The sequence below is a fragment of the Enoplosus armatus genome, chromosome 2 (assembly GCF_043641665.1).
Source record: "Enoplosus armatus isolate fEnoArm2 chromosome 2, fEnoArm2.hap1, whole genome shotgun sequence".
NCBI classification, from domain to species: Eukaryota; Metazoa; Chordata; class Actinopteri; order Centrarchiformes; family Enoplosidae; genus Enoplosus; species Enoplosus armatus.
Genome location: NC_092181.1, coordinates 4,167,661 through 4,184,303, shown reverse-complemented (window position 1 = coordinate 4,184,303; position 16,643 = coordinate 4,167,661). Strand labels below are relative to the sequence as shown.

The window sequence follows — 16,643 nt, the reverse complement described above, 5'->3', positions numbered from 1 at the left end:
CAAACCTTGATATCAAGTCTTCCCACAAGAAAAGCTTCCTCATGTCAGACCCTCTGAGACAACGTGGCAGAGCAACAAATAGAGAAAAGAATATGCAAAGTGATGAACAGGGGACTGTTCAGAGAAAAGGAACAAGAGAGGCCTTATTCTAACCAACTTAGACTTGGAATGACATAACTGGAAACAACCGATTGAACATTTTAACTTCACAGGGGCTCAGGGGCAACGTTTTCAACACGTTGAGTTTGGACAAGGCCTGGAAAAACAAGGAAGGAAAGAAAGAAGGAAGAGAGCAAGTACCTTAGCCCCCACCCCCTCGGACAGTTGGCGGAGCACTAGCACTTGCCTCTCTTCTGAACAGGCGGTAGAAGAAGCCTCTCTTTGGTGGAGGATTAGGCCGGTTCACGTCCAGGTCCGAGCACAGCGTCCCGTCAGTCTCATAGACGTTGATTTCTTTGAAGCACTCCATCTCAATCATCTACAAAAAGGACGAGAGTTCAAGTGATCTATCCTTCCTAAAGAGTTTGGTTCTACAAAAAATGTGGGTACCATTTCTTTATAACACAACCCCCTCTCCACAGGTAGCTGTTTAGGTCTCATACATATTCAGTAACTTGCCTCATTCACAGACATTGGCATATTCACATTTAAAAGCATTTACATCTACTCATTCCTCTACATTACTCTTAAAGGAAGGTATTCTCCATTAATACAGGTGTTCCTGTGTCCCCAGTGCTGTACTGCGTTGTATCTGTCTGTTGTGGGACTAAGCGATGACATCATCTCAGTGTGGCCTGAGCCTGCAGTACCTCGTTCTGCCACGGGATGGAGACACTGCCTGTGACAAACTTGTGGTAGAAGTCATCGTCTGTGGGGTCAAGGTTCACGCCTTTGACAGTGGAGAACTGCTCAATGTCCAGGACGTCTTTACAGTACACGGCCCGAGGCTGAGAGAGAGAGACAGAAACAGTGGCGGAGACAAAAGAGACAACTGTGAAAAGTCTAAATATTTTTGGATGAAAGGGGGAATACTAAACCTGAAATACTTAAAAGTCAGATGGTTATTTAAATAACACGGAAATCTTCACACGCCTGAGGACTCTTTGCTGCTCTGTTTGCCTCAGAGCGGCCCTACTGACCTGAAGAACCCAAAATAGAAAAGGCAGATAACACTATCTACTATTGATTTAACCTCTCAGGTCAGTCCCTCTCTCTCACTCAGGCTATTTATAACACTGGAAATGTAATGATTCTCTCTATGAACAGCCTTGTTGTCATAGGCAAAAAAATCTATGAGTAGTCCAGCACACAATAAAAGCTTACAGTGATGTTGGGTTGAACTACATTCATCCAGTGTAGTGATCTGTATTACACTCCATATTTATACATATTCACACATGAGTTTCCTACTATGACCACAGCCATCTACTGTTCATTAAAACCATACAACAGGACAACTCTGCTTTAACTGCTATAGAAAGCACGTTTTCCATTTTGTCAGCCTGTTTGGGATTTCAAATGACGACACTGAAATCACACGCCTGCTTCTCACCACCCACACTAGCTACCATGATAACTAGCTTATACTGGAAGTGTTTGTTTACTTGTGACAATGGTATTTCCTGTATGCTGATCTGCAGCTCGCCGAGGTTTCAGGCTACAAGCTGTGAATCGAGCCTGTATGCACTGCGAGTGTGTGTGTGTGTGTGTGTGTGTGTGTGTGTGTGTGTGTGTGCTGTTCTTACATCAGGGCTGAAGGGAGGGTCCAGTATGTTGGCCTCCAGCCGTTTGAAGTTGATGTTTCTGAAGATGGGGTGCTGCTTGACCTCTATGGCCCCTCGACCCTGACAACCCAGTCGCTCCTTGGGGTCCTTAGACAGGAGCTGACACGCAGAAGGAAGAAGAGGAAGAGGCAGAAGAGGCTTAAACATTGCAGCTCTCTAAAGAGGAGTGTGTTAACCCACACGACTTTGTCTGACAAATCACAGCTTAATGTATTTCAAATTTCTCATAAAACAGACTTGTACTTAAGCCCAGTTCTCACATCCTGTGATGTTGGATAACTCCTGACAGTTTTATGACTAATCCCTCTAGTTCAATGTACACAAAGCACACACATGGACGTACATGTAATCCTCTTGACTTTTTGCATCTGACCCCACGTAATCTAATAAAGAGCAACACAAATCCATACACTCAGGGGTTAATGCAGCACCATCATGGATAGAATTAGAGAGCGCCATCGCTGTCTCTATGAGAGCTTCTGGATAACATTACCACCACACCACCTACAGTCCAGCAGGCCTCTGAAGTGGATGAGTGCTGTTTAGTGGTTTGGCTACTAGTGGACACTCTGACTGGCCCTGTTGTCACCCAAAAGCTGGTGGCTTTCACAATCAACAAAGCAGACTCTCACTCTCACTCTCTGCTCTTGACAACTCGGATCACTTGTCTATTTTGGCCTATGATAATAGCCATCTCATGGCAGAGTCTGTTTCCCCACCTCCCGCATTCTCTCCCCTTCCTTATTATCTTTCTCCTATTTCTTGCTGAACCCCCCCCCCCCCTCCCCACTCCTCCTCTCCCTGGGGAGTCTTTGAATCCTCTGAACCTCGGGTCAGAATGTTCCACCGCGTCACACAAATAAACGTCCCCTCCTGCTCAGAGGCAGAACAGCTCAGTGGCTCCCTCTTTGAGCACAGACTAGTGAGATCATGGAGGACAAGAGGCGAAAGACAACCGATCTCCTTAAACCTGCACTAATCAATATTTTCATATTAATATATATCAACATAGTGACAAACTTATCAGCCAACTCTTCCCCTCAGCTCTACGGAGCAATTAAGCGTCTTTCAGCTCATTGTTTTGGTTTTACAGCCCAAATTTCCTGTTTGGATTGAGTCTCACTGCTCTCATCTGTGTCGTTTTCAGCCAAAAGCCTCTGATGAACCCACTGCATGCTACCTGTCCCGCACCAAAGTTAACCAAAGTTAGCTACTAGCTTAGCTGGTGAACATAGTGGAGCATCTAGCAGCTAAAGAGCCAGATATTTTTCTCAGAAGAAGTTGGAGACCAAAAACAGAGTAAGGAATTTAATTATTGGACTTGCATTCGTCAGCTCATCAGAAATATACGACTCAAAATAAATGCAAATTTTGCTCCGCATCAGCTGGATGTGTAACTATGCAACAGTTTATCAACAGGTTTGCCATAATTTGTCAGTGTTGTGTTTACAGCTTAAACTACATATGTTTAGAAATAAGGTGTATTAAAAAAAACATTCATAGTGGAGTGGAGATATAAAAAATGTATAGTATGATTATCTTGGATTGTCTCTCACCAAGTGCATGCTGGGATTAACTCCACACAACCCTGAACAGGACAAGTGGATATACTAAAAAAAATGGATAGATGGATCTTGGCCAAAATGATCATGCTATATACATTATTATTATTATCTATTCTTGAAATAGAATTACAACATATAGCTAGTCAATGATATAAGACAACATTTAGATTGCCAAACATCTCGTTTCATCTCTTGTAACACATGCCTCATTGTAAAAATCTGCATCTTATATTACGATAAGTATAACTTTTTCAGAAATGTTTTTTATTTCTAAACAAACCAGAAGCTACTAAATCAACTAATTAAATAAAATGTGTTTCAAGAAACCCTGTTTTTCCACAAGAGGAAAAGATATCATGTTCTTTGCAATGAAATACTGCCAATCACACAGCGTTGTTTCTAATATTTCACTGTGCAACTTCTGCTTTTCTTGTGTCACTGTCTCTACTAAGTGAGTGGCAGAACATAAAAGGTGCTCCCCTATTGAGGCTGCCTCTATTAATAAAGGCCGTTACTGTAGTAATATAAAGCTGTTCATGTAATTCATCACGACATGAAGTTGAAGTTTCATGTATATACTGATCTAAAGTGGTTTGACAATATTTTTACTGTATCCTCCTCCCATTCCTCCATCCCTTCAGCCACATCCATCCATGTCCTTATTTGCCACTAATCTCAACGGATTTTGTTCATGTGTTCTCCTCCCTTTGTACTTTTCCCTCCTCTTCCACCCTTTTCCTGATCCCACAGCCATCTGTCACCTCCAGCTCCTCACTCTCACCTGTCTGCAGATGTCCTTCGCCTCCTCTGAGAACTTATCAGAGTACTCCTCCTGGTCCTCGCGCACTCGTCTGTCCACCTCCTCCCGCTTGACACGCTCCTTGCGCTTGCGGAAGGGCGACTGGCCCTGTATCATCTCAAAGATCAGGCAGCCCAGCCCCCACCAGTCCGGGCTGACGGTGTAGCTCTCGTTCTGGATCACCTCGGGAGCTGAGGCGGGGATGAGGAGTGAGGAAAGGAAGGTCAGTTCCAGGTTTTCAAACAGGAAAGCTGACAGAGGGGTTTACAATCTGAATCAAGTAGATATGAGACAGTCAATGAAGTTGATAAGGAGGGGTAGAAAGCTGAGAAGGTAAAGGAAAGGCTGCAGTGGTTTTAGTAAAGAAGGATGAAAGGCTTGACTAAAAAAGGAGGTAGAAGAGTTCTTACCCATGTATCCAACAGTGCCCACTCTCCCTCGTATCGTCTCTCCTTCAGGGATTTGAACAGCAAGGCCCAGGTCTGAAATTCGGATGTGTCCTAAACAAGAACCGCAGATCAATCATCAAAGTGAGATCGTGCTGAATGTACATTATGTAATAAAAATGTACACTTTTTTATGACAGAAGAGTGAAAGAAATGGAATAAGGCAAGTACGAGCTTAAGAGAGACATGGAGGATTTTCCTCTCTTTCTATATAAGACCATGTTAGAGAGAATAGATGATTTGGGAGTATGACTCAGAGGAGAGAGCGTGATGTGAAGAACTTGAAGAGATGACTTTTCAGCCTGTTATAAAGTGGACTAGCTACAAACTGCTTGTTTGTCTTGTGCCTTGTGAGGTAAGGGTTACATCAAAAGAACTGAGGAAAACAAATGATATTCTCTAGCCAAGAAGTGTGCCCACATATTAACCAACTCCGGCTTGAACTGAACAATAAGAAAGAAAGAAAAAAACATTGGAACATACCACGATCATCCAGAAGGATGTTTTCAGGTTTCAAATCCCTGCGAGAAAATTAAAAAAAGAACACATTAGGGAGTCATTCCGCTGATATTGTGCTTGTATCAAAATCGAACTTATATTTGAGTAAGAGGATATAACAATAAAATCCTGGATAAATATTTGTATCCTTTATTAACTTGTCATTCTGTTGACATTTCATTGTCTTTTATTGCCCGTGTCCTTCCTGTTCTTCAGCTTCTACAATCTTTCATGTGGATTAATAGATGGCTTATCTGCACACATATCTTTATTTGCTTTATTTGTTATCATGCGTTGTATTGTACTGAGTAATACTCCTGGTCTCAACAGTGTTACAACAGAGCTTCCTCACTGGATTTTAGGGTCGTAAAGTCAGTGTCTTTTTATAAATCTCATCTAAAAACTCATTTATATTTATATGAGTCTTTTTAATCAAAGTGCCACATTGTTATTTTACCGTATTTTAAGGCTCTTTTAAGCCAAATCATTGTCTTATCTAACTTAAAAGTGAAATACAAAAAAGTTTATCATTTATTATAATAGCTTTAAAATTCAAAAACTGGGGCACTCTATTAACCAATGCCAACCTCAACCACAAAGTCAACTGTGAAGTTTACTGTAACACATGAAGAGATCAAGGAACACTGTGTTTATATGACTACATGGGCCATTGTGTATGTGGGTGCCTTTGTCCTCTAAGAACATCAGTGTTTATGTTAGCATTACTCTGAGGCTCCATTAAATGTGACAGGTGCATGACACCTCATGGAAATCAGTACACCATTAATCCAGTGTCACGTCATCATCCAGGACTGCACTCGTCCTGATCTTACACGACTGCAAACACTCTTACAGGGAAGGACACCAGAGCTGGGACAAATGGTCGGACATGCAGTCAGTCTATGGTTTGTTTTAGATCCACTTTAGATCTCTTGCACTGGTGAGAGGTTTGTCAATTGTCTTTGGGTTAAAGGGGTATTCCACCAATTTACTCCTGCACTTCAATAAAGTTTGGGGACAGATTTAAAAAAGGAATGGAATGGTCAAAATCCAAGCAGCAGAGGCCGACATATCCTGACTTTTAGCTCTTAGTATGGGCCGAGCTCCAAAATCTCAGATCCTACGTTTCCCATGATGCAACTGGGTAGCATCTTTCATGAGACCCTCACTGCCTGGTAAAAACCCACTTATTTCAAACTCCTAATCTGTGGTGACCCCGATGACATCACTGTGATAACATCAGGGTTATTTTCTCAAACTTCCGACAGGTTTCTTCTGAGCTACAAAAGACATCATACAACAGGGTTTTACAGGGTAAGTAGTGCTTCTCATGACAAGTAAACTGAACTTCATGTGTAAAATCGGTGGAGTGTCCCTTTACAGGCCAGCACATCTAGGGCTGTAAACCGCACAACATTAGTCCTCAGAGCAAAGATCCTCAAAACTCAAAATGTTAAAAATCCTCTAGGCTTAATGCTGTCCTATATGGCAACATGGATCATTTTTGGGGGACAGTAACGATGGCCCGCCTACAGTATCTTCTAATCTTCTAAACAGAAATACTATCATGAAAAGATACCTTCATTCCCCGTGTACACCTGCCCCCCATGTGACCCCTATCTGGCCCCCCTTGTGACCTAACCTGTAGACTATCCTCTCACGGTGCAGGTCCTCAAGGCCACAGCAGATCTCAGCAGCGTAGAAGATGGCCCTCTGCTCGTCGAAGCCCGAGTTGCCCATGTTGTAGATGTGGAACTTTAAGTCTCCGCCATTCATTATGGTCAACACCAGACACAGAGCATCCTTGGTCTCATAGGCATATGCTAGACTAACCTGGAGGGGGAGGCAAATTTGGGGGAAGTGGTAACGAGGGAGGTGAGGGACCAGTCAAGGAGCCGGTGTTGAAGAGGGCATGAGGAGAGAAAGGGGGGAGAAGGAGGAAGAAGAAGGAAGAAGAAGGGGGGAGCAGTGGTAAGAGACAGGGTGGCTAGAGGAACATGATTGTTTCATTTGGTTTGTTTGCCCCAAATAATCATCCATTATCCCAGATGGAATGTACACAAAGACAAACAAAGAGAGATACATCACAGATAAAGAAAACCAGAAGCTTCATCTCCACTCCGCACTCCATTGCCTCATGTCCTTTCCCTCTAATCCCACCATCTATCTCTCTTTTCTCCCTTCATTCCCACCAGGCTCCCCTCTCTCCCCTCCTCCTTCCTCCCCCCCGTGGGTCAGTGACACGCAGGTTATAGTGTGTGCATGCGCTGTTGTGTACAAGCAGCAGGATGTTGCTGCCATCAGGAGGAATCCCATCTGCTCCGGACTATGTAGTCAGAGACAGACCACAAGAGGGGATGTGAAAAATTCTTATGGGGTGAAGTGAAGAACACACACATTTACATACTGTGCCCTAAACACACACACACACACACACACACACACACACACACACACACACACAACCACATGAAGAGTCATTACATACACACACACACACACACAACCACATGAAGAGTCATCACACACACACACACACACATAACCACACACACACACGTGTACTAGCCAAAGCAAACCGCCTTATGCACGGTTCCAAAAATCATGATTATTCATTAGCAGCAGAGTCTTTAAAATGTATACAACACTATAAAAAGATATCCAAAAAAACTCCCAATAATGAAAGGAGCTGAAAGTATTTCAATTGTGCTATCAAAATTTCCACTAAAGCCCGATATCCATGCTAATGCAATAAAATCACAGAAATGAAGAAAACCCAAGGCAATCGGCTTACTTGAAATGACTTCACTCTCAAAAGGACGTGAATCATAACAACCCAGCATCCGCTTTGCCTCCATCTGGAGTTTAATCCTCTCAGGTAATGATGGACCGGACAGTTAGTGAAAGTTGGTGTTCGCTTGGTCAGATATTTAAACCAAATCTAAAAATCACTATTTGATCCTATGATCCCATAATTAATCTTTGAAGGTGTTATATTTTAGAAAATATGTATTACGACAACACTTAACGAGAAACCGGACTGTTTCAATTCTTTAACAGCTTTATCGTATTGGCATCCATATCAGAACATTTCAGACCCCTGCCAGCCAAATCTGCATCAGAGTGAGGCAGCTCTACCTCAGTCTCACCTGCTGGAGACTCTATTACAGGGTCACCCTGCCCCGTGTCTCACATACACACCCACACACTGAACATGTGGATGTGTTATTAGTTAAAATATACAGTAAGCTAGCGGTGTGTATTGACTAATAGTATGATGCACTGATCAAAAAAGGTAAAGAAGAATAGTGAGAGAGAGAAAAATGAGGGGTTTGAGAGAGCACTTGACTCTTCTCCTTGCTACTGCTGTTTGGTCAGTGTTGCTAGGCAACAGAGCTGCTCTCGTAGGTAGAGAGGCACATGAAGAGTCATCAGTTCTGCCTGCAGCACAGAGCACACACACACACACACACACACACACACACACACACACACACACACACACACACACACACACACACACACACACACACACACACACACACACACACACACACACACACAATGTGCCAATCCCAGGTGACAAGAGCTGCAAGTCTGAGGTTCTGTAACAAGCCCACTCCAGCCTTTGTGTGTGTGTGTGTGTGTGTGTGTGTGTGTGTGTGTGTGTGTGTGTACGCATGCATGATCATACACATGCTTCTGCCATGACTCACTCAAAACAAGGACGCACAACATAGCTCACGCTGCATCAGAAACCTGCATCAGAAACCGACTAATCCAACACGTAGTACACAACTCAAACACAACCATTAGCTTCAAATGGAGGACACAGAGAGGCTTTGAGGCTGTGCTCCCTTACAGTCCAGGTTACTGTACGACAGGTCAATATCACAGTTCTGTACAGTTAAACAGCAGAACACCGTGTTCTACAGTATGTACACATATACAAAGTACACATTGCACACAGACCCACAGACCTGAAATGAACATGCTTATCCCCCTAGCCACTCCTCGCCATGTGCCAAGAATGTTAAACGAGCACTTGCTGTAATTTTCTTGTCTTTGGAACAATCTTCTTTTTTTTTTTTTAGAGAAACACAACACGGAGCCAAAGCTAAGTTTTCTTTTCCTGCCCGAGCACCTGAGATGTTTTTGTGCGTACAGTTGGACGAAATGGAAAGAGAAGCACGCATCATTGGTTTTCCATCTGCGTTTGGACTCCTGATGTCAACATGCGTAGCCAAGGATGATTAAAATTCAAGCATTTTTATATTCAAGGAGTGTTGATAAAAATAAAAAATAAAAAAACAGACCGACACACCAGGAACATGTACACAGTGAGAGGTAGAAGTAGTGGAGATGGTGAGAGATTTCAAAATTTGTGAACCGACAAATTCCTGTGTTTTATTACAGAAAATACCAGCTAACAAAGTTCCTTATCTCAGGTGTATTTCAAGCACCGCCCTCATAGAAGTTAAATGGAAGTTGTGCGTTGTATGCATTTTTCTAACATCTCTCTTATATATAATTTATGACCCATAGACATTACCGACATCTCCCTTTGAGGTCTTGAACTGTTCCTATAATGTATCATCTTACATGTTAATGGCCTGTCAGCTGTAAATTTCTGCCCCTCAGTACTTTGGTGCAGCATGGAAGAAATGAAAAGCTAGGTGACTCCCTAAAAAAGCGTTCAAGCTTGGCATTACAGCACCGGCCAAAAACCACCGCTTACTCATGACTATGGCTCAATTTATGAAAATCCTCCATAGGAAAATCAGCCAAGAGCAACGCCACCATTAAGAGCTTGAGGCATGGTGGTAGTGGCAGGGTAATGATTTTTTTTTTTTGGGGGGGGCTGGCACACATGCTCCAACCAGGACACTGTACTACTTTCTTCTACATGCTGTTGCTCGATTATGAATCTTAAATTGTGCCGCAAAATTCAACGTAGTTGGCTCATAAGGGGCGAAACAATGAGCTGAAGGAATGAGATGAGATGTCTTTAGAGGGTATTGAAGCCCTTTTGAGTTTTTCGGCATTTTTTGGTGTTCTAGCCAAAGCACCATACAGTATCTTACCAAACAAGTTTGGTTAGACGACCAGGAAGAACAGTTTTAATATCACTTCCTGGTGACGGAACCTGCAATGCTTGTATGAAGTTGTTTACACATTGTTCTACACATTGGCGCTTCCTCAGAATGGTCTCTGAAAGCTGACAGTTCCTTAAATTTCACTGCGCTGACAGGCATGTTTCAGTTGGTTAGATGCGTTTTGTTCTAAATCAGGTCCAAACAATTGTTTTGGCCTCCAGTCAAGTCGTAAGTACTTTGACACTTACAGGAATCTAGATGAAACTGTCAGTTTTGAGGGTCACTGTAAATAGGATTAATAACACAGCTGTCCTTATCATGTCCTTGGTTTGGTGTTCAGCTGATTGTGTGTAGAATGACAATTAAATGAATCCATCCATCAGTTATTTTCCCTCGCAATCTATGACACATACCTGTCAAAAAGTACCCAAATATATAACTATCAATCTGTATCTTTGAGGTTTAAACACCACTAAACACCATCAAGAACATAGAAAAACATCATAAAAAAAATCATATGGCAGCAAAAGAGATCACATTTTAGAATACATTCACAGATGATTAAAGGCCGACAGTATGATCCAAATGAAATCAAATTTGGCGCGTTTGCACAGGCAAAATAGCAGGTTTGTTACCAAAATGAATTTAGATTTGGCTTCCATTGCTGATGCACATGCAAGCCGGCCAGTTGAACTGTTACCGTCACCTGCAACCACATTGTCATGCGGCTTATTATTTTTGTGGGTTTTATCCCGTCATGTTTCTTTCCACTGCGACTCGCAAGCCGGTCCACCTGGCGTGGACGTCATTAAACAAACAGAGCTCAAGTCGCAGCTACTGCCTTGAACAGCTGATCGGCAGCCTTTGCAAACACGCTGTTCAATTTCATTTGCAGGATCCTGGGGCCACGACAAACAATGCTCTCACACACACTCACACAAACACACACAGACAGACAAACAAAACAGGTACAATTCTGTTGAAAGGTTGAATAAGAAAAAGGTAGTACTTACTACAAAACTACTGTTAACTTTTTCTAAAATGCGTTTTTCGTTTAGTGCCATTGCTTCACCTTTTCTTTTCTTCACTCGTTTCTTTTCCAGCTTTTTACAGGCGTACATCTTACCGGTGGCACGTACTTGGCAGGCACAAACCTGGAAAACAAGCAGCGAGGAAACATGATCACACACACATTAAAAATGTTTTTTAAAAAACGCACATTAAAAGTATAACTAATGGAAGTTAATGTGTCACGCCACAGATTTCCCCACCCAACGTCACTGGACATAAAGACATAAACAGCGCTGCATTAACCAACTGTTAAAGGCAGCTTAAATCATTAACATTAACGCCTCATTTCCAAACTTGCTGTGAACATAAAGTTGGCTCAGTAGCCACCATAAAAAACTTTAATCACAACACCACAGTAAACAGTCAGTTATTTCAACTTTGCTTCTCGACACTCACCTCGCCAAATCCACCTTTTCCTAGTACTCTATAATGTCTGAAGGTATTTTTGGTTACTGGTTGCCTGCAGGGGTGGAAAGAAGAATGAGAGAGAGAGAAAGAGACAAAAAGAGACGTAAAATAACTGATGGGTTATGCCACTCTCTCAGACCATGTGATGTTGCAGACAGAGTAATGCTCTAATATATTATTAATCCACTCTGATGACTGCTGTTTCCACTCTGCTTCGGTTACCCAGCCATTATGCAAAGCATCATCAATTATTTACCACTCACGCAGAAACACTGATTGGCAGCACCACCTTTGTGTTTCGCTGCACCTTCCCTGCTACTAGTCTGTATATACACTGTACACTGTAATCTTTTCTGTTTGTGCATTTGTCTATATTTTGCTTGTTGTAAGCATTTCTTCTACTATTTATTAACATTATTTTTTCATATATTCAATAATAATTGATTTTATAACCTAATGATACAGTTTGGACATGTGCTGGAAGTTAAAAGAGACACTTTGAAATGAATGATGCAACCCTGAACAGGAAATATCGAATGCGTATGAAATCACAGGTGTCATTTTTATGTAAGACAAAGGAACGGTTTGCATGTCCACTTTACCAAGTGTGTAATCTGCAGTGACTACCCACCTCTCCAACCATTTCCACTGCAGGAAGCGAGAGAAGTACATGGACTCCTGGTAGGAGGAAAATGGAGCTCCACTCAGATAATCACGAACTATTCTGTAGGTGGGGGAGGGAGAAAGAGGGTTGATGATCATTTAATACCAAGGTAATAAGATGTAGCAATGTACATGTCACCAGAAAAAAAAAACAGACATACAAGAGCATATAAGATTTCTTCAAATCAAAGACAGACGAACAGACAGCTGGCCTGCGTTCCCTTTTAACCTTTACAATGACTACAAACACACACATCCTCTTTATCTGACTACCCCCTGAATCACATATGTGTTCATGTTTGTGTACATCTGTGCGTTTGTGTGTGTGTGTTGTGTTTAGGCATCGCCAGCTGTGTTATGGTTCAAAGCCGTTCACAGTAGAAAGACTGAAAAAAAACTCTGATACACCACCGTGAAAAATGAAAAATGCCTTTGATGAGAGACATTCCACTCAGCTCGACCAGGAAACAGGGGATTTTGGGGGAAACTGATTTTTTTTTTTTTTTTACTGAGCGGAACATCTCATTTCACCTCACACGTGAATGTGGGTGTGTCTGTCCAAAGGATTGAAGTAACTGACACCCCCCCACCCCCACCCCCCCACCCCCCCAAAAAAGGTCTTTGAGGTAAAGAGGGGCTATGAAAGGTCACAGCCTCTTCGTCTCCTGACCATCAACCGTCACTCCACTGAGACTTGTAAGGACATGACTCTTTGACATGACCCTGCAAGCCTCTCATATTAGTGTCCTTTTACACTGCTTTGACTACAGATGTTGTTTGACTTAAACAAAATGTCCTCTTTGACACTGTGGTGCCAAACTGACATGAACTGACTGTACTGAGACAGGTTTACAGTTACTTCAAGGGCTGCTGCGGAAAATAACACGGGTCAGTAAAAATGTTGTGGTTCTTAAAGCGCCTTAAAAATCTACTGTCCTTGTTGTCAGTGTTATCGATAGATAACATATTCAGACAAGGAGCCAAGCGCCAGAGGAAAGTTTGAGATTACTACACCACAGTGTTGGGTCCGATTCTTTAGGGTCTGGTGTTTGTCCCTTTCTCTGTGACTCAGCAGGTTTTCATCCTGGATCTCAAGGCAAGACTTTGATGCTTCTACTTTGTTTTAATGAAGGCAAAGAGTCATTTGATATTAGATGTAGCTTCTGTTATTATACAAACAGTAATCCCTAAAGATGAAAATGAAAACTAATTTAAGACACTATGATAATGACAATACAAAAACGTGTAATCTAAAATGTATTAATAAAATATACAAAAACCTAAGAAAGCATTTACCAGCTTGTACAACCAAATGGCCAAAAACAAAGTAATTCAAAGCTGTATTGTATTTTTTTGTTTTCATTATAGAAGTTTTGTTCTGGCCAATCTTGATAGGAATTATTCACATTTATGACTAATAAACAATCAAGTTCACTGACATAGCAAAAATTACACAAGAACAAGAAAAACAAGTCGCCAATGCGAGTTTCTTATATCCAGCATAAGACAAAAGTCTGTCATCCAAATCAATACCAGTAGCATCATGACTGACAAACAATAAGGGCCTTCCACCTCTCCCAGGATTTAAGAAGTCTGTGTGTCTGCTTTATGTAGCAGCAGAGAGACTGAGCCAAAGGCCAGAGGCGAGTACTTAATTACCTCAAGACAGGCATGTCAGAAAAGCTTAACCTGTTTTACACTGTCTCCATTATGTATAACGTTACCGGCTTAAAAAATCCAATTGGTGCATCCGAATTTTGAAGAGGTGTTTAGTAATCTTTATCTATTACGTGCAATACCAGTAACACTTGCATTAGCCAATAATGTAAAGTAATTAACATAAAATGAAACTGATGATCCATCAGTTGATCCAAAACACTGAAATTATAATAGCGCTCATCAAGAAGCCTTGATATCTGGCCAAGCTATCATTGAATCATTGCTATTAATCAACGATCCCTTCAGGTTCCCTAAGATGAATCATTGTACACCTATGCCACCAGTAGCACTTTCTCTCCTGCTGACCAGTGTGACCAAACTCTCTTCTGCCAGCCTACAACACATGAGTGAAAACCAGAAGTTTCAGCAGATATCCCTCCTCTACCACCCGATTGTGGAAGAGATGCTCATATTTGGCAGTGAGATTTTCCTTGACCATATTTTAAAATGACTTCATCACTAAAGGAGGATGAGGAAAGCTGCCTGTGGTTACCGACGGCCCTGGGGTGGCTGTTCTTGGCAAAAGGCTCGGGAGTTGAGAGTTTCCACAAGGGGAGCACCCTCTGCTGTGTAAACGAAAACTGAATTATGTCATCATGGGACTCATGGGTTTCTTTGTACACGAGATGAACATCCATCTATTCTGACTAGATGTCGATTCTTCGCAGAGGAAGTACAGTGTCCACAGGATTCTATCTGTCCTCTGCTGCTCCTAAGCACACATCAAAGCACAATTAAAACTCATTAAAAGTGCTGGTCTGCCCTGTAACCTTAACAGATCCAATACCATGTGTTCAATACTGTCTTAGGGTCAGCATATGTTTTTCCCTGTATCAAGTTCTGTCATCCAACCTCAACCTCGGCCTGAATGATTTAAGTTTCTTGATTTTAGTCTCTCATCCATGTGCACTTATCAGGTCAACTGGCTTCACTCAGTCTTACAAAACAAATCTGTGTCCCGGACACTTTAAGAAAGGGGCTCCAGAAAGGCAGGAGCCTAGCACTGCCTGGCTTGGAGTCCAGCCTCAGACAGACACCACTGGGAGTAGAAATAAACACAGCTACAATATGGCTTTTGTTACACGAAAGGGAGCCGGAGAGAGAGAGGAAAAAGAAAAAAGGGCAGAAAAATCAGCACACAGCCCTTTGTCAAGACCGGCGATACATGAAACACCATGATACACATGTACTGAAGGCCACGCTTTACTCCTGGTGTGACATAACTGTATGTTCCACTGCAGCAGAAGAAAATCCATGAGTGAGCTAATACATTTCTGCTAGTGGGTGTGCGGCTCTGCCAAAAGTCACATTTCCACGTGCAGCACCATGCTTTCCTACAGGCTTTCCCCTCCGAGAAAAAAAAACTGAATGAGCGTGGGTCAGAATTACATATTGGAATAAGAAAATTATAGAAAATAAAAATTCCACAACGGAATATAAATAATAATGATAGTGGAAGGAGTGATGACCAAACTTGAACAGGAATCCCATTCAAAAACATTTGCAGTGCTGCTGGTGCTGCTGCTGCTGGTGCTGCTGCTGCAAGGCTTTCAGTAACACAAACACGTGCCTGTGTTGTTCTACCTTCTGCTGTTTTGCCCTGCTCTCCTTAACACTTTCTTTCCACTTTTCCTCACTTTTCCCAATTTCTCCTTTTATTTCTCTCCGTGGGTTTCCTAACTTGGCCCCCTCACGCTGTGCTTTCTGCCGGCCTATTGCAGCCTCGCTCGCTCCGCTTTCAACCTGGCCAAGAAGTTTGAATGGAGTGGATGCTGTGCCTCCCACAGCACAAAGTGTGGAACTTCAGTGTTATAATTCTGTGGCGTCTCTCTTTCTCACCATTTCTCTGCCATCCCCTGTGCCCCTTTGACTGCTCAGAGGTGTTAAAATAGAGATGCATGCAGAAGGAAAGGAAACAGGGCCAACAGACCATGACCTGAGATGCCAAAGAGAGAAGACAGGTATGCGTGTTGTGTTCATCTTAACTCCAACCACTTATGTTTTCCAGCTTTAGTCACACACAAACCACCACAAACTCCCTCTACCTCCTGCCATGTTTCTGCACTGCTCACTTTGTCACTCTCCAACCTCTGAGGCTAAGCATACCAGCACAAACAATGATGAAGATAATATGAATAAGCTAAAGAAAAGGCTGATGTCACAGCTCTCTACGTGTGCTTTGCCAAAACAGGAATGCATTCCCGAGTGTTTTCCCAGCCATGATTCCCACTTCTCCAGAGTTCCTTCTAGCAGATTCCGGTATTCCCCTGGGGGAAGCTCAAGTGAAGCAGAGGCTGGACGCAGCATTTCCAACCCAAATCTGTCTGCTTGTGCGGCTATAAGTTGGGACTGTTTCCTTGAAGCCTACTGATTTGATGAGGGGTGGATTGTACTGTGCTCATGTATTGATTTATGTCATATATACTTAAGATTCATGTTTTTGTACATGGCCCCGGACAAACTGATTCATGGAAATAAAATGTGTTGTATGGCAGAAGCCCTGGGTCACATGTCATTTGCCAATAATTTTCTGCCAAATCACTGCCAGATTGTTTACACAAATCTAATAAATAACCAAAATGTGTTGTGTCCCC

At 42.3% G+C, this 16,643-nt stretch overlaps 1 protein-coding gene across 2 annotated transcripts in view; it reads right to left on the bottom strand.

Annotated features, from left to right (window-relative positions):
* The window catches only part of grk4 (G protein-coupled receptor kinase 4), a 38,685-nt gene that overhangs the window by 1,102 nt on the left and 20,940 nt on the right, over positions 1 to 16,643 (bottom strand). The window contains exons 6-15 of one of the 2 annotated variants that reach the window (XM_070926464.1): positions 12,299 to 12,391; positions 11,656 to 11,719; positions 11,202 to 11,342; positions 6,735 to 6,925; positions 5,078 to 5,115; positions 4,559 to 4,648; positions 4,131 to 4,339; positions 1,746 to 1,883; positions 810 to 947; positions 301 to 478 (exon numbers count right to left, since the gene is read on the bottom strand). In XM_070926464.1, coding sequence (XP_070782565.1) covers positions 302 to 478; positions 810 to 947; positions 1,746 to 1,883; positions 4,131 to 4,339; positions 4,559 to 4,648; positions 5,078 to 5,115; positions 6,735 to 6,925; positions 11,202 to 11,342; positions 11,656 to 11,719; positions 12,299 to 12,391 — 1,279 coding nt within the window. In that variant the 3' untranslated portion in view covers position 301. The remainder of the gene's footprint in view (positions 1 to 300; positions 479 to 809; positions 948 to 1,745; positions 1,884 to 4,130; positions 4,340 to 4,558; positions 4,649 to 5,077; positions 5,116 to 6,734; positions 6,926 to 11,201; positions 11,343 to 11,655; positions 11,720 to 12,298; positions 12,392 to 16,643) is intronic. The other variant, XM_070926463.1, reaches the window with a different exon arrangement.